This window comes from Syzygium oleosum, unplaced genomic scaffold (assembly GCF_021117445.2).
Source record: "Syzygium oleosum isolate NSW1041296 unplaced genomic scaffold, Sole_v2.1 Sole_v2.01, whole genome shotgun sequence".
NCBI classification, from domain to species: Eukaryota; Viridiplantae; Streptophyta; class Magnoliopsida; order Myrtales; family Myrtaceae; genus Syzygium; species Syzygium oleosum.
This window is the reverse complement of record NW_026607485.1, coordinates 4,110,942-4,134,612: the sequence shown is the minus strand read 5'-3', so window position 1 is coordinate 4,134,612 and position 23,671 is coordinate 4,110,942. Positions and strand designations below refer to the sequence as shown.

General features: G+C 40.7%; 2 protein-coding genes across 2 annotated transcripts; both read right to left on the bottom strand.

Moving 5' to 3' along the window:
- Nucleotides 1–608: 608 nt before the first annotated feature.
- Nucleotides 609–2,671, bottom strand: LOC115684783 (protein GRAVITROPIC IN THE LIGHT 1). Its single transcript, XM_030609655.2, has one exon. It carries the CDS (start codon nucleotides 2,251–2,253, stop codon nucleotides 835–837), a length of 1,419 nt encoding a protein of 472 aa, XP_030465515.2. The 5' UTR covers nucleotides 2,254–2,671; the 3' UTR covers nucleotides 609–834.
- A 14,028-nt stretch (nucleotides 2,672–16,699) lies between these two features.
- On the bottom strand, nucleotides 16,700–22,808 carry LOC115684756 (ER lumen protein-retaining receptor A). Its single transcript, XM_030609620.2, has 6 exons — nucleotides 22,428–22,808; nucleotides 22,053–22,318; nucleotides 19,528–19,643; nucleotides 17,302–17,375; nucleotides 17,151–17,214; nucleotides 16,700–17,069 (listed from the first exon to the last, which is right to left on the bottom strand). The coding sequence occupies exons 1-6, from the start codon at nucleotides 22,516–22,518 to the stop codon at nucleotides 17,033–17,035; spliced, it is 648 nt and encodes a 215-aa protein (XP_030465480.2). The 5' UTR covers nucleotides 22,519–22,808; the 3' UTR covers nucleotides 16,700–17,032.
- Nucleotides 22,809–23,671: the final 863 nt, after the last annotated feature.

Below are 23,671 nucleotides of genomic sequence, written 5' to 3'. Positions count from 1 at the left end.
TTGGTCTCGTCGATATTTGATATGACAATTCAACGTAATTTTGGGATCACATTTACCGTATAACTAATCATGTGTATAAACACGCTGGCAAAATTCTTTTTAAAAAAGGAATTAATTGAGGGAGAAAGGTTAGAGATGGGCAGAGGATCCTAGAGGAGAAGGCGGGAGGGCCATCAAAAACCCGCTCATTCGCCGACAAGGGCTAACAACCCTCACAAGGATCTCAGCACTGGTGGTAGTCCTAGGTTAATGAAGGCAAGAGCACGCGCTCGATGGTGATCGCAAGGGCTGGTTGGCACTCGTTCACTGGGTGGTGGCAAGCATGGCATTAACTTCAAGAATGGTTTGGAACGATTGTTGGGCTACCAAGTAGAATGCCAACGGAACATAGTGATCAGAAGGACTTGATTTGATTGAAACGAATATAAGTATCGAATTAAATAAAATTAAAGTTAAAGAACCAAATTCAGCATCGAAAAAAAGCGCTGAGACCATTTCTAATATTGTGGCTAAAACTTATCAAATTGTATGGTATTATTTGAATATGTCAAGTTAAAACTATGTGTCGATCAATATTAGATATCCAAAGACTACTTCACATAAATTCATTGATAAAGCGACGTCGTATGCGTGCACTTTGATTCGCGCCGTCTTTTCCGTGATCTAATTTCGTAAATTCGTCTGTAACATCCCTAAGACAGTAACGTTACCCGCGCGTGCCTCCGGAGCGTGCAACAGAGCGCGTGGGGCAACCGATCTCCTCTACTTTACACGTCGGAAAAACAGGAAATATACAGTTTATCGCCGGGAACCGGAACAAGCTACGATCTACGATCAACTAGTCGCCGGAGCGCTCGCCGGCGGCGGCGACAAGTACACCTGACACTGTATCACCGTCTTCCCGATCTTGAACCCGGGCACCACCGTGAACCCGACCTTCAGGTCCGGATCCGGATCCGCCGTCGGCGACGGCGGTTGCGGCGGCTCCAGCAGGGCGTCCTCCGCCACGCACTCCATGAACACCTCCGAGAATCTGCACCCCCGCCGCACCTGGAAGACCCCGACCTCCTCGCCGAGGGCGAACGCGAGGCGGTGCAGGACCCAGACGCGCTTCGCCATCTCGGCGAACGCCGCGAGGAACGGCGAGTCCGGCCACCCGCCGGAGCTCACGGCCTTCCGGTGGTTCAGGTTCCCGAAGAAGGAGCACTCCATCTTCGCGTGCACGAGCTGGAGGTACTTGGCCTTCGCGAACCTCGCGAACGGCGAGCTCGGGTTTCGCGCGACGAAGCTCGTGGGGTTCGCGGACTTGAGCTTCTTGAACTGGTCGAAGAAGGCTTGGGGACTTCGCTCCTCGACGGACGACGGCGACTCCTTCGCCAGCGCGAAGTCGGGGAAGTTGAAACCCTCGAAGATCGATTTGGCCACGAACGATTCGACGGCGAAGTGCCGGTGGCTTGGCTTCGCGAACCTCGCTCGCGGCTCAATGAACCGGATCGCCTCGTCGAGGTTCCAATTCGCCGTCTCCATCTCGCGGACCATGGATTTCGCGAAGTGCTTCACGGACCGCAGAGCGTAGTGGAGGACTTGGGCGAAGTGGGTCGGGCTCAAGGACGAGAGCTTGAAGTTGTCGAACAGAGGCAATACGCCGCTCGCGTTGAGCTTCTTCTCCGACGACCTGTTCTCGGAGACGAGCTCGTCGAGCTTCCTTCTCCACGCGGCGATCTCCGACTCCTTGCGCTCCGCCTCGGCCTCCATCTTCTTCACCGTGATCTCGTACGTCCTCATGAGGCTCTGTTGCTCCTGAATCTCCGCCAGCATCAGCGTCACCTGCGGGGAGAGGTCGAGCTCCTTCTTGAGGAACTTGCGCTTCAGCTCCGAAATCTGCTTCAGCTCGTCGACGATGGCCTGGTCCGCCCGCTGAATCGCCTCGCTGTTGTAGGGGCTCTGGGCCAGCTGGAGCTCCGCGTAGGCCGCCTTGATGGCGGTCGCCGCCGCGAAGAGCTTCGCCGCCACGGCCTCGAGGACCGCCCTCTGCTTCACCCGGGCGTCGTCGCTCTTGCGGTCCGCGAGGGCGTCGTCGTGCTTGACCTTGTCCTGCGACGAGAGCACGCAGATTCCGATCCCATTGCTCGACCCGATTCTCGCTGTCGCTGTCGTCCTGAGGTTGATGACCCTGTGCAGGGTGCGCGCGAGTCTGCTCTTGCCGTGGCTGCTCTGTGCTGGTCTGTGCTTCACCGCTTCTTCTTCTTCCATCTAAATGGGAAGAAGAAGATGGACTTCAGAGGGTGCAAAGGAGTCTGAAGTCGGTCTGGGTCATGGAAGATGTTGGGTTTTCTGGGGAGGATGGAAAGTGCAAGAAAACGAGAGATGATTTTGCCGAGAAACTGGGGATTGTCAAGAAAGTGTCAAGAAAGTGAGGATTGCAAGGGGGAAAAGGAAAGCAGAAAACTTTGACTAAATGTATTATCAGATAAATAGCCGGAGATGGAGTTAGTAATGACAGAGGAAAAAGTTGGATTAAAGCGCGGGAAGAGGAAAAAGATGAACAGTCTCCGAGTTACAGAGGATGGGAAGCCAAGGCATAGGAGCAAGAATTCTATCTGGTGCAGACAGCAATCAGCTAAGGATATTCGTGTTGATTATTCGTACTATCAAAACATATTTCTATTAAAATAAAGAGCGAAAACGGATTAACTTATGTCGCGTAAGTGTGAATTTCTTTCGGTAAATTCGTGTCGTGTTCAAGAATAATGGCCTCCTAAAACAGAGTGGAGCATGGGAGTTCTTTTGTAGACATGCCATAGCTAAGAGGCAAATTTCATTATTTGAAATCTAACTTTATTGGTATCGCAGAATGCACACCTGGGTATGAATGGAGCCCACTGCATGATTCTGATTGATGGGTGTTTTCAAAATATGGAGCCTCTATGGAGGGACCCATCTGATGCAGCATCCTCAAGCTAAATTTTTTTTATTTAAGGATATGTTTGACTGTTTGACTGCATGATAATAAAATACCATCATGCCTCATCAATATAAATTAAACTATGTAATAAGAATAATTAATGGCTGTAGTGCAATCCAAACAAAGATGGGCTCTCATTGCAATTAGTGCAAAGACAGATGGAAGAAAACATAAACAAAACTTGACATGCTCAATTGGTAATGATGCAGATGTGTAGTCTATTCACAGACACACTACATCCCAAGCTTAGGTTGGACATTTTCCTTGTTTTGAGTATGTGGGAATGCTTGTGTCTTTTGCTGTTTGTGATGGATGGTATGTGGGACTTTGCTTGTTGCATGTTCATTGTTCAACAGTGGACCTTGCTTTCTTTAAATGATAGTTGCTTCTTGGGATGTATGAAGGGTCAGTGTTGTGATCATGTGTAAATGTGGGTCATTGATGGCGACGACCTCAGAGGATCTGGGCAATCCACGTCCCCAATCAGGCCCCGGGACCGAGATTTTATTGCTGTCCTTGAGTTCTTTCTAATTGGAAATTTTTGATATTTCAATCGACTGTCCAACACAAATTTCAAGGCAGGGGAATCCACATCTAATGAAGGGATTGTGTGCATGTCACCCAATGTCTAAAGCTTCCATACCATACATAGCCTATATGTAAAAAAATAGTTACATGGGTCACAATGTCCTTGAGATTTTACCATAATCACAAAAGGGCATTGGTGGTCCCCGTATGCGATATGGGCATTTTATCAGCCCCCTCACACGAGTAAGCCACACGCGCGAAAATAAATTAAGGCAAAACTGACTCTCATGTTATGCTAAAATGTCCAAACCGAATGAGATCAAACATATATAAAGAGGATATAAATTTCGTAAACAAGCGATGTAGGATACTTTAACAAACATAATTAATTACGGTAAAACGTGATAAAATGGAAATCGCACTTGTCTCTCCTTATATATTTTCGGAGGTCCAAAACCTCCGGACCCAAACGATATGTGATGTCAAAGTGCACGAAGGTCCTATTTTGCAAACAAAGAAATAGAACCCAAAAAATGCCTTGTTTTCTTCCTTGTCTTTGGAGAGACGAGCAAACAATGCCCAGCTGAAGATCACTTCTTGTTAATGAGATGAACTCAGCAGAATCAGAATAGAAAAATAAACAAAATACTGGAAATGGAAAGAGCAGACAAAAACTGCAGCGATCACAATCTATGTGCTTGTCTTTCTTACAGCTCCTCCCTGTCTCGCCACGAGAGCTCAAGCCTCAAGGCAAGTTCCAAGGCCTTCCATATAAAACTCCTGTCACAGGTGTCTCTGGGTCGAGTTCTTTTGAAGTATTTAAAGTGTCACATCTTTTTTCTTTTTGATTAATGTAGAAATTTGAATGACTTGAGGGTTGCCTCGTGTTTAACAATGCCAAAAATCGCTGGTTCAAAGCATGCATGAATGATGAGGAAATCAAGCCAATAAGAAATATTATTGGGTGTTTAGAGCATCTGCTCGGCCCCATGCCATGAGTTGAAGTTCCGAGACACAGGAAAGCTGTGAAATTGAGGTACGGATATTGTAAAAGAACAGACCAAAATCAAGAAGAGAGAGTATCTTATATTATCTATTGTTTTGTTCAAGATCGCACTTTTTTTAGGGTATGATTTACCATTAGAGATGTCATTCTTCCTTGGAGTCTTTCAAACTATTATGTTGTTCCATTAAAGAGGAATATAATATTGTAAGCGATTCTATCTGAATTTACTGTTAGTTAAATGTTATCTGTCCTAATTGCGGCTCATCCGTGCACGAATGACTATGAAACACATACATCATTTTTGTTTGAGATTGCATCAGACTTATCCACAATCGCATCAGCACAAATGCGATTGATATGGGACTAAAGACATGTGTGATGTTTCACCTCCCGACTTTGGTTCTTATCTCGTTATAGGAAGCTCCAAACCATATATTCCCATACAACTTCAAAACATACCACGTTAGTTCAGATCGTGAGAGAGGCTTATCTACTGATTTAATAGCCTAGGCATGTGCATGTGGGATCAAAGACATATTTGACGTCTGATATCCACACCCTTGACTATGATACCTTTGTAGGCAGCCCTACTCCATCCTCCCACGCCAACACAAGTATACCCTAATCGTGGCTCAACGACACCCACATAGCCGTAAAACGCTTTACGCTAGTTTGAGGTTGTTTGAGATTTATATTCAAGTTCAACAACGCAAATATTGGAGATCGGAACGATGATATGCATGCGACGCCCAACATATGGCCACTAGGCTCTAAGATCATCATCACCTTCAAGTTATATAGATCGTTTTTTATTTGGATGGTACGTGAGATCGTGAAAAGTAGAGAGATCACTCATTGATTAAAGAGCGGTTAAATGAAAGGAAATTTTACATCACCACCCTAAATTTTGGGATAGGAGGCGTTTACTCTGTAAGCTTATGTTTTGTTCTAGTCGTTGAACTTTCTATCTCTGACCAAATTTTTTTTTTTATTTCTATTAGTTTTTTTAAAATGTGTGGTGCATTTTTCGAATATTATATAAAGAAAATGACAATGGAGAAATAAGGCAAAACCGTTTGAAAATACATACATTGCCCTTAAACTTTTAAATATTACAAGTTCCTCTCGAACTTTGTATGATAAAATTTGTTTTCTTCAATTTTTATACCGACAAAATGAAAAAGACTAATCTAATCACACCAACGCGCATGCACACACAGAGATTGGTGTAACTTGGATAATCTAGTAGTTATTTGATCCCAGCTTCGGGCGCACGTAGCCCTAAATCTACTACGAGCGACATCTATGATTTTTTTTTTTTGTCATAGCGAGATCTATGATTTAAGCACATATTCTATCTCGCTCGCCTTTTCTAAGACGATGCAAGTTCCCATCACGATCATAGAATGAAAGTTGTATGTGCACTTCATCATATTTCTGGAGGATAGAATGAAATTAAGCCTTTTTATTGGAATAGTTATACTCAAATTGGTTCGAAATATTATTGTAATTAACAATGATGTGATGAACTTTGATTGGCCTATCATTTATCTATTCCGTTGCTCTTTTAAAGGCCGTCGCGTCATTTAATACACCAATTAAATTAGTTTTAACTTACCTAACCTTACAAGTTCAACTTATCCAAAGCTGGGATAGGTTGGAAGTGCTACCCTTTTGGGATAATATGTATACTTATCCTCCTCTATTTCTTGTATTTCATGAGTTTCATGAATATATTTAGGCTTCGTGTCTAATATTATGTAGGCTGGCAATTCTTGGTTAACACTTAACTAGGGGTTTTTCTTGAATCCTCGGTGCTTGAAAGGGAGCTTTGCAAGTCCTACGAGGACCTCCATGGGTAGTCCTGATCCTATCAGGCGAGCTCTATAAATGCGTTCCTCATATTAACATATTGGTGTCTGCACGTTTTGCATTCCTAATTTTTATTTTTATATTTATCTTCTACAAGAAGGAAAGAATACTTTCTAGGAGTTTTATATCTTAATAATCTCGAGATCCGAATAAGAATTAAGATGGAATTTTTTAAGGATTTGCTCATACCCATTGTGTCTAATATTAAGTAGGCTGGCAATTCATGGCATTTTCTCGGATAAGGACAAAAAAACTCATCCCAAAATGCTTTCTCACTATAGTAGAGAATAAAAGTGCAGAAGAAACATTTTTTTCTTGGTGGGGACAACTTTGATGCGTGAGCGTGTTGAGCCAAAACGAGTGAATGCAAATGTAAATGTCGTCAACTTGCTGTTCTGAGCTCTCTGTACACTAAGAATTCTGCAAAAGTCTGCAGCAGGAGCGGAGCGGAGCGGGGATGGTGCAGAAAAAGACATTGGCCGAAAGGAAGACATGACAAGAAGAACGATGGATGGGACATTGTGGGACTCACCACGTTTCACATTGGACGTTTTGGGTTGCTTTCGAGAAAAAGGTTTAAGTCTCTTGAATTTTTTAAAAGAGTATAGTACAAATGATTTGATTTAGTATTTGAATATTTTTAACATTAAGACTTTTGCCTAAGATTAGGACATGGAAATATATAACGAGGAGGCAGAAAAATGGCTTAAAAAGATTTGAACTCAAATCTTTTACTTTGGTATCATGTCAATATTTTGTAAGATAATTGTGGATTGTGTTAAAAATTTGAATTTGTAATAGAAAAAGGGATTTAATATTTAAATACTCTAATAGGTACCTAATTTAAGCCAAGTTTCATAAATATTGGCATATATAATATATGTTTGGCCAATTAAATATCACACGATCAATTACTATATCGAAAGCAATTCACATGATATGATACAATTGACACGATTGGTCAACTTATCTACATGTTAAATGCGAACAAGACACACAAATTAACCTCTATAACCGCATAACAAACTTTTAAGGTGTTACTTCACAACCCGCAATATTACCACGTTAACATATATTTATGTATTGATCATTTCACCATGTGAAATGAAAACTAATTAAAACGTAAGTTCACTATATATAAAATATAATTATAGTTTGAAAATTTTATTGATTATAATGTTGAAATGTATTTAGTCAGTGTCATATTAATTGGTTATTGGCTCTTATTTCAAAATTATGAATGTTGAAATGTATATACTCATGTTATTATTTAAAAAATGACATCCTAGCATGCTAATTTAAATGTGTCAATTCGTATATATCGAGATATTTGACAGGGACTAACTGGAGAGGAGATTGGGAAGCGACAACCACTTGCAATGCTGATTGCTATAAGCAGCGACCCAACCACCTACCACGGTGGTCGTCTCTCTTAGGCAATTGCATTGCGATAAGATCAGCTTCTTAGGTGATTGTTGTCGCCGTATCTCTCTCTCCAGGAAATCCTTATCAAATGTCTTGCTATATCCTAATAGTCTCCCATGCCATACTTTGGCGGTTGTTGAAATATTGAATAATAAGGCCTAATGAATTCTTTCCAATAATCCTTGGCTTTTGAATTATTTCTTCAGGACAATTGAATTTTTATGGTGAGAAGAGAGCACCGGTGGAGGTGGTAGGAGATAAGAGGGTTTTTCCCATAGTGGAGGGGTGGTGCAAAGGAGAGTCAGAGAGAGAAGTTAGAGGAGAGGAGGTGTGCATTGAATTTTAGATAAAAGTTTTGAATTGGTTTTATGTAGTTTCTCATGTTCTATGTAAAAGTGAACTGCATAGAAGTAAGAAGTATGCAAACCACTGATGGGGAATTGGGAAGACAGTTTTCTTCAATCAATGTAGCTCTTTTAGAGCACTACCTTTCCCATCCTACTAAAACTTCAGTACGCAAACAAGAAAATTAGTGTCTGTTTTAAACATTGATAATTCGGAAAAATATTTTGAATCCACTAAAACGTTCCACAAAAATTACTAAACACCAGGACAATCACAACTTAGTAAATTTAAACTTGAAAATCATCAAATATGTAATTTGGAGTATATCAGTCCCTTTCTCTAACTAATATGCCGGAAAATCAATTACAGTCACTCTAAATAATCCACCCAAGAGCAAATATTCATTAATTCAATCCTAATGGAACACTCATCGGAAACTACAAACACTAAAAAATACAATTTGGGCATTCCACTACTTCCAGGTAAATAATCCGACTACATTTCCACTAATGATATTTATCACCTACAAATTCCTATATACTATTGATTAATATAAGAATTTCCGAATGTCGTATATTGTGTTGCCACTGAGCCACCCTTTAGTTCGCCGAAAATCCTCGCTTCAACACTCAAACAGCTTTATAACTCAGTGCAAGTCTGTTTTGCGGGGAAGAAATACAAAAAAGGGCAAGACGCTATTCGAATAGACAAGGTCGACATTGATGCATCTAGTGTCGACGGATAACTTTTGAGTCTCTTTGACTTCTAATTTAAGAACCAGCACTAAGAGTTATGCATTTTGTGTTTCACCAGCCATTGGTTCAATGGGGATGAGGAATCATGTCATCAGGTTGTTATGCTTAAGAAGTTAATAGCCCCGCATGATTATCGAAACGTCGCCGTCGAAATAATAAGAGTTTTTAATGAGTTTGGCATCTCAGGTATAATTTTAGCATCATGGTAGACAATGCCAGCCTTAACACCTGCTTGATTGGCCCTCTGGTCCAACAAGTAAAGCCAGTTTGCAATGATATTTTTTTCCATATGAGGTTTGCGTGTCAATACATTAAATTGAGTGTGCTTCATATATTAACTTGTGCATGCCCGAGACCTCCGCTAGTTTTAAGATTCTGTGGGCAACATATGTGGATGGGTTTAATCAATTAGATCCTCCCCACTAAGGCATCAAGAGTTGGAGGTCCTGTACATAACACAAGACATGCTGAAAAATTCCTTTTGGTCGTAAGAACAAGGTGGAGTTCAACATAAAAGATATTGAAGAAGGCACGCGAGTAGATGGGTGTGTTAATGCTCTTCTTCACCCCTCATAGTGGAAGTGACAACCGTTGACACAACAAGATCGGAGGGTTGATAAAATCTTAAGGGACTTCTTGCAAGTAATCAACGATGTGATTGATAATTTGACTGCCAATGATTATTTGTCAAGCAACCGAGCCATTCTGTTTTTATATATGATGTCGGTCCAATTAACGAACAAGGAGGGTGATCCCTTCTTTAATAAAGTAGTAGTGGCCATGAAGGTGAAATTCCTCAAAAGTCACAAGGAAACTCTGCACGTTTTTCTAGCATCCACTATCTTGGATCCAAGGTGCAAGTAAGAGGGGCTCAAAATATTGCGAAAATTCAACTTTCATTTCATATTACTAAAATTTGTTTCAAGTGGAACAATTATTAATGATGAGTTGGTTCCAAAATGTATATGCGGCACCTAGTCTATTAGATACGACGAGCTGCAACTCACGGATGGAAATGACGCTCTCATCGAGTGGTGACTAAAACCTTGTATGATCTCTGCCTCGTGGTCTTCATCTTCATCTACCAATGAGCTGGTTTCTCTGACTCCTATCTATCAGAACTTTCATGAATGGATGTTGCAAGACCCTTCCCCCCTTTTGTATAAGGTGTAAAAGGACGTGCAAATCGAATTCAACTATGTCGACTGAAATATCCACTTTTCAAAGAGCAACTAGACTCGAAAAAATCTATTTTCGTTCCCCCGTAAACTTTGCATATGCAAATGGGTGGGGTCTCATTAAGATAAATCTTAGAATCATCTTGAAAATCGTGAAAGCATTTCTTATTAACTTTCTACTGGCTGGATCACGAATTCGATCCGCTTCTAGCTTTCTAGGTCAAGCTTGAGGAAGGCAGCTCATAGGCACCTCACCTAGTCACAATCTGTCTCATCTATACATCAAATTCAAAAGGAACTACAGATTGAAGAGAAATTATAAGTGGGAGGGGGGGCCCATGTAGCTTCAAAATGTAAATCTACAAGACAAATTTAATAATGTTTTTCCTTATCTTTGGCCTCGAGCTACCAACAGCAATGAAAAGTCGATTAAACTTCTTTCTTACATACTTAATGTTCAAGGTGTGGTCTACTACTCCTTTAGACCAAATCATTATAAGTTATGTTCATGAGGATCACTTAGTGGCCTTTGTTTGTTGTTTTATTTTACTTTTTTCCACATCATGGGACAGACAAGAAGACAACCACGAAAGTTGTGTAATCATAGGTTACATAAAATTTTGGTCCATCCATGCTTGAAAAGCTGATTAATTATTGGAAAATTTGTGTGTGGTATTGAATTCCATTTGGGAACACAATGAATTTTTTTTTTATCTGTCGTATGTTTACAATGCCCACGCCTATTAAGTTCTATTTTGATTTTTGAAAAAGACAAATAGTTCGATAATCCTCTTTATCTTTACATAGGCCTTACATTAAACCCTACTTACCACATCTTAAGAAAGACCTAAAGCCTAATCCGTACGTCCTCTATCTCCATTCCTCAACCATTTGCTACCAATGCGCTGGTACCGGCGATGAAGTTGGGGAGGCACTTGTCGACGTCTGTGGTGCTCATCGCAGAGAGAGAGAGAGAGAGAGAGAGAGAGAGAGAGAGAGAATTGTGGGTCTTCTTTTATAAATTATATTAATCAAAATGGTCCTCATAGGCATTATTATCAACAGCAAACATATGCACGAAAGTCATGGCACTTTACACCTCGTGTCCACTTCCATTACTACGTGATAAATTTTGCCTGGGGGCGAGTGTGCATGAGTTGGACATTACTAACGTGTAATAAACAAGAATGTTTGAACAGGAAAGCATGGCAATTAGTTAATAGAAGCGCGACAAACCATGCATAAGTAAACTACTTGAGAATCTCAAATCATGCGTGGCTGGCAAGTGCAACAAATAATCATCAAGCTTCATTAAGAAACTTGTCGACCACTACTATTAAAAAAATGTAAATTCCGAGGGACCACGGGCACGTAAAACTATTCCTAAGTTCCATGCACAAGAATTGGAGAAATGATTGTTGAAGAAGTTGATTTGCAATTTGCAAGGTGCAAATTTTGATTTCCCTCTCTTATGCAATGATATTTTTTTGTTTCATTATTAAAAAGGAAGACCCAAAGAAGAAGTTGCAAAGTTATGCTTTAGATTTATTCTTAATTTAATGATATTTTTATAATAATAGTCGAAAAGAACAAATCATACATGACTTTTCACCCCATGATCTAATCTGAATTTTACAAAGTTGCCACTTCCTTTGCAATTTAATGCCCTCAACTGAATTTCTAATTCCTTACCCATCCACCCACACCACCCCAAACCCTACCCAATCAATCGGACTCTAAGGGTGTATTTAGTAACCATTTTATTTCTGGAAATAATTTCTACTCAGAAATGACTTTTTTTAATTTCATTCCCGGAAACAATTTTTAAGCATTTAAATATGTTTTGTAACTGTTCACAATTTTTATTCCTGAAATGGAAAAAGAATAGAAATTCATTTGGTAACTGCACAAAATTTCTTTTTATTAATAATATTTTGATTTTATTAATATTTCCTTTTTTTCCCTTTTTTTTTCTTTTCTTTTTTTCTTCTTCCCCTTTCTTGGCCCATGGCTAGGTCGCCGGCGCCGGTGACCGACCACAAGCCAGGGTCGGCGAGGGCGACTCATGGCTTGGGCGAGGGCAGTCCTCGCGGCTTGAGTGAGGGTCGCCCTCGCTAGATCTGACGAGGGCGGCCCACGCCCAAGCTGTGAGCCGCCCTTGCCGAATCTGGCTAGGACGGCGGCGAGGGCGACCCTCGCTCAGGCTGCGAGCCGCCCTCGTCGAATTTGGCGAGGACAGGGGCGAGGTCTAGCCCTTGCCCTCGCCGACGGCCAGCTCAGGAAAAATGAAGAAGACTGCCAAGAAGAAGAAGAAGAAGAAGAAGAAGAAGAAATTCTTGTCCATTTCTGATTCTTGTTCCCAGAATCAAGAATCAACTTTTTTTTTTATTCTTGATTATGTTCCAAAACTGATTCTGGGAACAAATTTGAGCCCGAGAATAAAAAATTTACCAAACGGATTTTAGTTATTTTTTTATTCCAGGGAACAAAAGAATAGAATCGGGTACTGTTTGGCAAGTTACAAAACAGCCCCTAAGCTCAGCCGCCCACGCCCCCTTTATTGCCAGCACCACCGGTCACCAATTGCCAGGCCAATCTCGCCAACTTGTCATCGACCGCGCTTGGCCTTCAGCTTAGCTCGCAATGATGGATGCTCGAGCTTCAAGTTCGCAGTTACCTTGATTGCTTGAGCTTGACCTCTAAGCTTGTGACTGCTATGATGTCGAGAGCGTGTAGCAGAAATCCGATACTTACTCTAAACCATGCTACTTTTTCACTGTGCAACTTTTCTAACACAGCTTACATATGCATGAAAGCTTGATTTTGGAGCTCCCAAAGGTCACTCGAGCTTGATGTGTAAGGTCGCGGCCGAGGTGGATGCTTGAGCTTCAAGCTCGTGGCCATGGACGACCGAGTTCAAGCTCTATGCTCCCAATCATGGTTGCTTGAGCTTTGAGCACATCCACCATGATCACTTAAGCTTTGGGCAACATAGCTGCGAGATTTGGAGCTCGTGACTATGGCCGCTTGAGCTTTTGGTTTTTGCATGGTTTTGTGGGTTTGATATTTTGTAGGCTTTTAATTTGGTAGAGTTTGAAGGAGGAGGAGGAGGAATTTTTGCAGTTAGATAGAGAAAGAGATAGAGAGGACATTTGAAAAAGAAAAGAAAAGAAAAGAATTCACGTCAAAAAATATTAAATGACACTAACATCAACATAGTCTACCATTGGACTGATTTAGGGATGATTGGTGACACTTTTTAAAAAGTTGATTGGCGATGCTTATGAATAAAAAAAAAATAGAGGAATAGTTTTGATTTTCGGCAAAAAAAATTAAGGACCACCGGTGACATCTACCCTAAAACTATTAAAATTTATTAGCACAGTAAAAAATTTTAGCGAGATCATTTGACCCCATTGATTGAAACCGCCATCCATCCTCGAATCTGTATCATATATATAAGATGATCACACGTGTCACTGCCCGAGGTCGGGCAGCTCATGCAAGGTGATGCCAAGGGTTACGCGACCTCATTGACCTAGACTCGTGATCGTCAATGACTCTCGGCGACGCTCGGTGAGCCTCGCACAACCCTTGGCAAAGTGTCAAACCAGGGACCCAGATTTCGATATGAAAGGTTAGTTCAAGAGAGGGAGACGATGAACAGTGATTTGTGACGGCAAAAGTGGAATATAAAATTAATAGTGAGAGTAAAGTTGGAAAAAAAGTTCATTAATCCTGAAAAGCTGCATTTTCGAAAATGCAAAATGCCTTTGCTAGGTAAATTTTGCATTGGTTTAAAGTATATTGGAAATGCTAACTTTGACTTAAAGGTCTTTGGGAATACTGAACCAAACGAACCCTTAATATAGACTAATATATGCTAGACCTCTATGTACTCATGGTATCTGGAGAACTCTCTTGGGGAAGAAACAGAATCATAAACTAGTTTATTCAGAAAGACAGTTTTGAAGCCACCTCTTTTTTTTAGTATTAATATTGGATATCTAAACCATCTAATTTGGCAAATTTCTTGCAAGTGTACATAAATCGCCCCAATCCATGTACACTAAGGGAGGCTTCATTAATTGGTTGTCAGCTGCGACCTCAAGGTTTATCTTAGTAGGAAACACTATGATTTAAACACATGATCTATCACATCCAAATCAACCCCTTAATCACTCAATCAATCCCTTATTTCGAAAGCTTACGCTGCCAAACAATGCCGCGCGACCCACCCATGGGTAGCTCAGTTGGTTAAGGCGTACTTCCCAGGATCGTAGTTAGCAAAAGGCAGACCTCACGGGTTCGATTCCCACCGAAAGACTTGTGATTTAAGTGGGGGCCATGGCGGTGGGTTCTTTGCTTAATTTCCCCCGAGGAATAGTCGAGGAGTGCGTTGCAAGGTGGCCACCTCGACACCTCGAAAAAAAAAAAAAAACAATGCCGCGCGTCATGATTAATCTCACTACTTAATAATATGGATGAACATGTCCCCTAAGCATGTGGGACGAAAAGCAAAGAGTGCATGCGTGCATGGAGATTTTTAATAGGTCAGAACCACTAAAGACGGAATGATTGGCACAATCTGTGTGTAACCGTGGGTCTTACGAAAACGATGGAGATCTACAAGTCTCGCAACGCTGCAAGTGGAGATACATGAACTACTCATGACATGCGATAAGCTTCAAGTAGAAGGAAATCTAATATAAATTGCTCTCCAGAATCTCAATAGGGTTATGCTTCGTAGACAGGGAATGTTTTGGCGAAATCAATTGGTACAAGTCGATATCGATTGCTGGTAGCTTCCTAGACGAGAAAGACGTAAGCAGGAGAGAATGGGTAATAATGACAGCTTGAGAGAAGCCTTCCATGAAATATAAAAAAGGAAGTCCTGAAATATGATTTTTTTTTCCCTTTAAAAAGGAAGAGAACGGGGCGGTATGATCGTCACAAAAATTGATTGCGCATGCATAGGTCAGAAAAATTATCAAGTCAGTCCTAAAATTATTGCACGGATGTCAATTTTGTCCAAAATATTTCAATTTTGCCGATTTAGTCATGAATCTTTACACGAAATTCCTATGTAGTTCTTCCAGGAAATCAACATGATTGTCCAGTTATTGCCGATTATCTTATGTGGCATACCGCAATGTCAGCAATTTCCGGTGAAAATTGGCCGGAAGGATTACAGTGGAATTTTGTGTAAAGTTTAGGATTAAATTGACAAAATTGGAAAGTTAGTATCTGTACAATATGTTTTTGTTTAAATAACTTTCTCGGCATAAGTCTAATGGTTAACATAAAGTGACATTTGTATAGGGGTTTAATACAACGAGATCAAGTACTCCTAAATATGTAATGCCGGTTTAAAATCCTCATTGAAAATGTAGTGCACGAGTCATGAGCTCGATGAAATTTTCGGATCATGTAAACCTATGCAAACCCCATATGATATGAATCCAATCGTCGAATGGTTCATATATATACTCTATGCTTCATACGCATCATAAGTATGCAAGTATTGCTCTCGGTGTTGGAGCTTGTTCCAAACTAATGTTGACCAGTGAAGGGGAATTTACCATCAAAAGTAGGGAAAAAGAAAAGACGACATGCTTTTTTTGCGCAAAGTCTTTGTTCGGCGAAGAAAAATTTCATTCGTAGCTAAATGAGTACAATATATACAAGCACCGAATGACATCAAACCCAATACCCCAATTGAGGAGATCATCAAGAGAAAATCCAAGTCCAAGTTCAAGCCCATTAACATACCTGGTTATATTCACGTTCACTCAAAAACTCGATCCAAAAGTTCGGGACAAGTTATTGCGTAGGAGGTATTATTTTACCGTAGCCCAATAAAAATTCTCATGTCATCGTTTGAATCACAATGAAGATGTTATCCCGCTCTCTTCGCTTTTCACACAAAAGGGGCAGACAAAAATGGATTTGAAGGGAGTGAAGGGGTATAAGTACAAGACCGGTTCATACAACACTGTATGAATTAACTTACAAAATGGACTTGAGGAGATAGACAAAGCAATTCTACAAAGTATCGGTACTGCAGCACACGATTCTCCTCGTTAACCTCATTTCAATTTGGCTTCATATTTCAATTAGTCGAGTAGGCATTCTATCTCCAAGGATTTAGATCATTTTTTTCTTTGATTTACTTTTTTACTTTAAGCCATTTTTGGTGACGACTTCACTATTATTATAGAACTAGTGAAGCCGACGGCGAAAACAAAAGTTCACTGAAGAAGGTTTTGATTGATAAATCAACTTCGAGTTGGATCGATGAGACACAATCATCAATTTCGGCATGTGGTTTGCGGGGTTTCACATGAAGCAATAGGTTTTGGGCAGATTCTGAAGGACCACCCTGAAAACTGGAATGGAGATGAGATGACCTGACCCCATTGCTTCTCGACTTTATTGCAATTTCAATTAGAATCTGACATTAGTTTAGAAATCAATTGAGCTTGCCAAATCCCAGGGGAGGTCATTCACATGCAAAACGAAACCTACCAAATCCTAGCAGAAATTTCTCCTTTTCATCTCTTTTTTCATTCCTGAAGTACTTTTACAGACCAAAAAGGCGGACCATAGATACATTACACCGAAATTACTGATACAACGCTTTCAATGAAAACAATGGGCACATGAAAAAGCCTCCAGATCCATAACTTTACAAGAAAGTGTAACGAGTTGCAAACCTTCATCTCGTGTGTGCAGACGTGGCCGGTGACATCCGAATTGATGGATATCTTCTCCAGTACAATCTTTTTATCCATCCACCCAAAATGGGAATGCCATCAGTGTATGGGGCCGACGCCAATTTCCTTTTTCTTCCCATGCATTGTCATTCAGCATGTGATCCACAGCGATGACGACAACGACAACATGCCGAGTGATTTGCTCAAGGAGTTCCAACCATTCAACCCCCTTCATTATTGGCTTAAGCTGGTAGCTGAAGCTTGGCATTGTTCTTCCAACTACAAAAAAGGAGGGAATCTCACGTCACTTGTACAGCTATATTAGAGCAATAATTATCTGAGTGGTTTCACTTTAACGACCTGATAAAGTAATAGTAGAAGAAATCTGCATAAAGAGCAGTCTGGACAAGCCCCGAGATGCAAGCTGATGAACAAAGAAAGATGATCAATTGTTCCACTTCTGAACAATAATTGCAATTAGAATCCCAAAAGTTTAACAAGAAAACCTTACCTATCCATCGACTGAAATGCTGCTCGGTGAAATAGCGATATATCCAGTTGAGGATGTAGAAAACTCGATAAGCCCTGAAAGGTGGGAACAGAATTTAAGAACATTATATAACGCCAGCATATGGAAACACGAGATGAAGCAAATACAAATTCTTTACCAAATCAAAGGAGCCAAGTAATCCTAGAACATCCTACTGAAAATGTGCTAAGTACTACAAAAGCTGCAGATAGCTTATCTCAGCAGATTTTCTATGTCATCCTCTTTCTCCTTTGTGCTTGACGAAGGCAAGATATAAAAGTTAACCAATACATGGTTAAATACATCATATACTGTGATCTCCAATATAATATGGACATAGAACAGGTTCGAATCTCCTTGCCAATTAACATGGTTCAGTTTCTTGGATATGGTAACAGGCACATATTACCTTCAATACAAAACGGATTGCAGCTCAATCTTTGGGACCTATTCTATAAATTTTGGCATTGTTGCCGTTAGAATTAAATAGGTTATTGCAAGATCTGTTAATACAAAATTGTTGGCTTCAGAAGGCTTATCCATTAGTAAAAAGGAGAAATGGCTTTCTTCAATACACTAACCATGGTTTGGACTGTCTGGCAACTAGTGAGAGATGAAGAAGCTTTTTTTCTTTATTAGTGATAAACTTTTAGGCACGAAGCCTAAAGATCATTGTCAATAAATGGAAAGATAAGAAACTAATGTGAATGTGATTAGACATAAATGGACAGACACAACATGAGGCTAAGTCCATAGTCGCTATTTTTATTTGCGATGGTTCATCCCAAGTTCTCATCATAAATTCTACTTACCACTAAAAGTCACAAGGAGCTGAATAAATGGAACGCTCCAGATGAAACACCACCAACATTCATTAGCAGGGAGAGAGAATGGAGGGGGGCTGTGACTGTCAACTGGTAAACACAGAACGTGAACTTTGCAATCCTAAGCTAAAAAAGGTTCTTTAGTACAGCTCACCGAGGCCAAAGAAAGAACTATCCCCAGAAATTACTCCCACCAACTTTCAGGTTACCTTTTCTCATCAGAGACTTTCACTTAGCTCATCAGTGGAGCGATAAGATTTTCGCTTGTTAATCCGAAGAGTTTCATTCTCAATAAATTAATGATCGACAGACTCACTCCAATAGGCATATATTTCAGGGGGTGGGAGAAAAGGGATTAAACAGCAACCACATGAGCCAGAAATTGCATGTACTCAGTGACTAACAGATGTTTGGAAATCTGCTTCAGGTTTTAGGTAACACCAAGGCAAAGATAGGCACAGGGATAACTTGCGGGAATAGCCCACCTTTACAACTTCTCAACTTATAAAGGATAAAATACTGGTCGCTGAACTCTTTGATTTAGGATGATTCTAAATTTTAGTGTTGACATAGGATTGCAAATGGAGTTCCACATGATAAAAGGAAGTAAAACTACATCTCCACGTCAGTTTTTTTCTGTATTATGTGCAAAGTTCGTTATTCAGTAAAAAGAAAGATACTTAACCCCAAGAGATTGCTCAAAGTTAAGTGTGTTCTTTTTCCTTGCTCAAATTTTGAGTTCAAATCATTACATCTTGCATTTTCTTAGCCATCTATAGGATGATTCAGTTGTATGCTTCGATAAATTTCCAGTACTCGTGGGTTAGGGAAATATACACTCAATGGGAATTAGTCGGTGCTCAGAGAAACTCCAAACACCCTGTTGTCAGCAAAATGAAGGGAAAAATAGAACGAGAAGAACTCTTTCAACAGCAAGACTATGCATGCAATGATAAAAGATTTATTATATTCGAGTTGATATGTATTCCATGATCAAAAGGATTTGGACAGATGAGGCTTGACCAAGTTATCAAAACACAAAGAAAGGACTCGATAACATCACAAGATGGGCTTAGTTAAACCTTAAAAAGAAAAAGATAGGCTTAGATTAGAAAGAAATTAACACCCCAAATACGAGTAACAAGGGAAAATATAAAAGTATGTTATCCAAAAAGAATAGGGGAAACTTAATAACAGGGGCCACAATACGAGGTAGTTCCTGAGATTAGACTTTTTCTCACCGAATATTGTAAGTGGATGTCTATGAATTAGGTAATTAGAGTACCACTGGTGCAGAGGAACATCAACAGAACATAATGAAAGAGAAGCAAGAAAAACTCCACTTTTAACTGAAAGCATGTAAAATATTAAGAGATATACACACCCAAGAAAGAAGACATATTGCCCTGTTAAATTGTCAACATTGCCGCTTCGTTGTAGTAAAACTAACTGGGGAAGGATTGCAACAGCCTCCAAATATATTGAAAACGCCCAAAAGATCTGCAGTACAATTAATAAATGATCTCAGATAGCAACTTAACGGTTCAAATAGGCAAGAACGCGACAATCTCATAAGAGATCCTGAAGTGTAGTAATAACGTAGAAAAATCAAGTCTAATAGGAAAAACTCAGGGAATGTAATGCACTTAAAGTAGGATTTCAAAAAACACAAAACAATTGTCTAGAAAGCATTTTGATCCTTCTCCCCATTTCTTTTTCTGGATTCTATTCCAAAGGAAAAGATTCATAGATTAACTTACCGTGCATATTCCTATTTCTTGTTTCCCTTTTGTTTCCAAAGGAAAAGAATCGTGCATAAACTCACAGATCACCAAAAAATGATTACAACATGATTGTATCACTTCTTCTAGGCTTCCAAACATTGAAACTAAACATATGGAGACAACAGCCACTGAGCCCTTACGAAAAATGCTGTAACAGAGAAGTTAAAGGCTACAAATTGTCCCACAAAGGACCATGAAGAATCACGAGACCATCTGAGACCATCTGTTTCTCCCAGCATTAACCAAGAGGTGGTCCCAGGAGAATCACGAAACCAATCCATCAATTACAAGTTTGCTTTGTGTAGGCCATTCCAACACCCTCACATTGATATTGGCGGCTCTTAACGGCACATCAAGGCCCTAAAATGATGGCACTAGGTATACACTTACGCTGGAGGAGTCATCTTTTCCCATACAATGAAACAATTACCCTCCGAGACCCAACAGCAGAAACAACTAGCATAGACAGCGTTTTCTAGATTTCTAATGCTTTGTTTGGGGAGAGGAAAGTGTGGGAGGGGAAGAAAAATTATGTTGAACATAACTGTAAACAAAGTTACAGAGTGGGTGCTAGAATTGGTAGTACTAATATAAACAAACTTTCATTTTCATTGCATCTATGATGCTGAACTAGACCGTTTTGCTTATTATAACATAAACAACAATAGTAATATGGCCTCTACTATTAACAGAATTTGTTTTCCACTGAAGACACCTTTCTGACACAGTCTCCTAATTTAGAGATAACCATGAGAATTGCTGGAGAAAATGACAAGGACAATATTTATGCGCCAGATATCACGAACCATGATACGGTACATTGGCTCTATTTTATGGCACCCTAGTAATTTGGAACATGAAAATTGACATTACCATCATCCAATTTGAGACTTTCTATTGCTTCTCGTTCAAAATATTGGTAATTTACTTCTAAGACAAGCAAATGCCATGAAAAGGCAGTTAGAGATTTTAGTATGTTAAGCAGTCTTTCGGATGTGCATAAAACATATTAGAATGTGCATTGTCCTAAACATGGCTAAAAATGTAATTTTTAAGTCAACAAGAAGTAGCCTACCCACTCCACACCACACTTCATTGTACAGAAGAAGCCCACATCATATAAAATAGCCCTCAGCATGATCAGAAGGCCATAGATTCTTTTACTCTTTTGGCCACCAAAGGCCACTAATTCCACGAATGGCTATATTTATTCAACGGAAATTAAGTTGCCGATCAATTATTTTCATAACCCCTCCTGCAGCTACTAAGAGTGCGTTGGGATTGACTTAAACAAAGCACTTTTTTGGTTTCCAGGCAAATATTTTCTCTGTTGCCCAGATGAGAAAGTAAATTTGAATTTTCAGGAAAAATCAATAATTCTAAATGACTTTTACTGTCAACATTTGTGAGTTTTCACAGCTTTTTGGGGTTCTATGTTAAATAAGACATAAACTTCAACACTGACAAAAGCTAGAGCAAAAGGATTGACTCCAAACAAACACTATGTTCACAAGCAAATGCCAAAGGTAGATAAGTTCAATTAAAGAACAAATAAGTAGAGCTACAGCTTGTAAAATATCTACTATCCAAGCAACTAATAAGCAAATTAATAAGGGTTTGCAATGAAACACGGAGTGAGGAGAAAACAATGAGAAAAATGTAAACCCAGGCACCGACTTATCCCCGGCAAAGCTTAGAAACGTCAAACCTAGGAACATCACTGGCAAATATCACAGAGAACTCAGTATCCAACCTAAAAATCACTCCCGAAGATATAAGCACAGAAAAGGAAGCACATTAAGGTAATCTAAAAACGCAATTGTTAATGCAGAGGAAAAAGGAACCTGAAATGAATTTGATGAGGACCAAAAGGAAGAAGAATCAGAAGTCAACTAGGATGAAGACAACCCTAGCAACAAAACACACTAACAAATTGCAAAGGATCGTGTGTCAAAATGTCCGTGTCCAGTATTGCCCATGAACGGTAGATATGTAACATGCAAGTCTCAAAAGATTCCAGCAAACGTTCTACACAAGTGGTTCCAACCCCCACTGAAACCTCTATCTCCAGTCATCAAAATTAACCCGAAACATGCGAGAGAGAGAGTTGAATACGTGCATTTACCTCCTGAAAAGTGAACTTCTCGTGAACGAGAAGCGCCAGCACGAACGCGGCCAGCGCCAGAAAATAGTGACGGAAGGTGTCGAGGTCCTTGTTATAGCTACGGCGCACGACGGGATGCATCCGCATGCACCACACGATCGCGAGGGAGCTCCCGATGAACACCAGCTTCATCACGGTGTTGTACACCGAGATGAAGTCCGTGAACAGATCCAGGTACCGCGCCAGGAACACCAGCGCGTAGAGCTCCTGCGTCTTCAGGGAGATCCCTGGTCAAAGCCGCCCGGAACAGAAAATCAAATCAGCCGGAACCCAAACGGCGGTTCGATTCGACCTAGGCAATTCGCCGAGCTTCGCGGATTGGAATCGAGCGCTTACCTGAGCACGACCTGGTGGCGTAGATCTTGAGGAGGAGGACCAGGATGCTGGTCAGGTGGGTCATGTCGCCGGCGAACCTGAATACGTTCATGGCGATAGAGAGAGAGAGAGAGAGCAGAGACGAGAAGCTTCTTCGACTGGTTTTTCTTGGGGGGGTTTTGCGGCGGCGGCGGGTGGTGGTGGTGGTGGTGGTGCGTTTGGAGCGTGAAGGGGGAAGCGAGATCGAGGAAGGAGGAGAAGGCTGACGTGGCGGCCGGAAACGGCTCTTCCGGGGGGTGGGGCCCCACCGCGGCGTCCGACGTGGCGAGTGGGTAATGTTCGCCTGTGGGCACTAACGACGCCGGGGGAGATTTGCAGCCGTTGATATGTCTGCACGCGGCAAAACTGACGACCGTCGCCTGAGGTCGGGCGAACTCGATGTTCCCGTGACCTGGGTTGTGTCCACGAAGCTTGGTGATCTTGCTGTCCCGTTCGCAACCGCCACCTAGGGTCGTGCCACCTCGGCGTCTCGTCGCCTTGGTTGAGTCCATGAAGCCGGTCGGCCCCCTAGATCTTCACTTGAGTTGAGTCCATGAAGCTCGATGACCTCGTCGTCCCGTCTGAAGCCCTTACATAGAGTCAACTAATCTTAATGACCCGTCACCTAGGTTGTGTCCATGAAGCTCGTCGGCCCCCAAATCTTCAATTGAGTTTAGGCCATGAAGTTCGACGTCCCGTTAGTAGCCCGTCGCCTGGTGTTGCGCAACCTTAACCGGCCATCGCTTGGGGTCGCAAACACCAACATCACCGCCTGGGGTTGCACGATCTCAGCGGCCCTTGCCTAGGCAACCTCGACAGCCCTTTGTTCTCCATTTTTTTTTATTCTTTTCTCATTTTAAAACTTATTTTGCAATCATTATTTTACAAGTTGTTTATGAAATACTATTTGCTTTTCATAAAAATCCTTACTTAGCGAATTTAGGATCTGTTTGTTTTGCTGAAAACTTCCTGTCACTGAAAATATTATCATTATTTAAAGAAAGTGAACCGTTTTCCGGTGTTTGTTTGTGCTGAAAACAAGTAAAACGAATTAGTTTTATGGTACTTGATATTAAGAGAAATCCACTAAAGACAACTTTTATCATGAAAAAAATATGTAATGATTAACAAAATGGAATTAATATCTTTTTTTTTAATTTTATAATCTATCAAAGTAACATGAATTGTGAAAAAAATTAGAATATAAACAGTGAAATCCTTTTTGT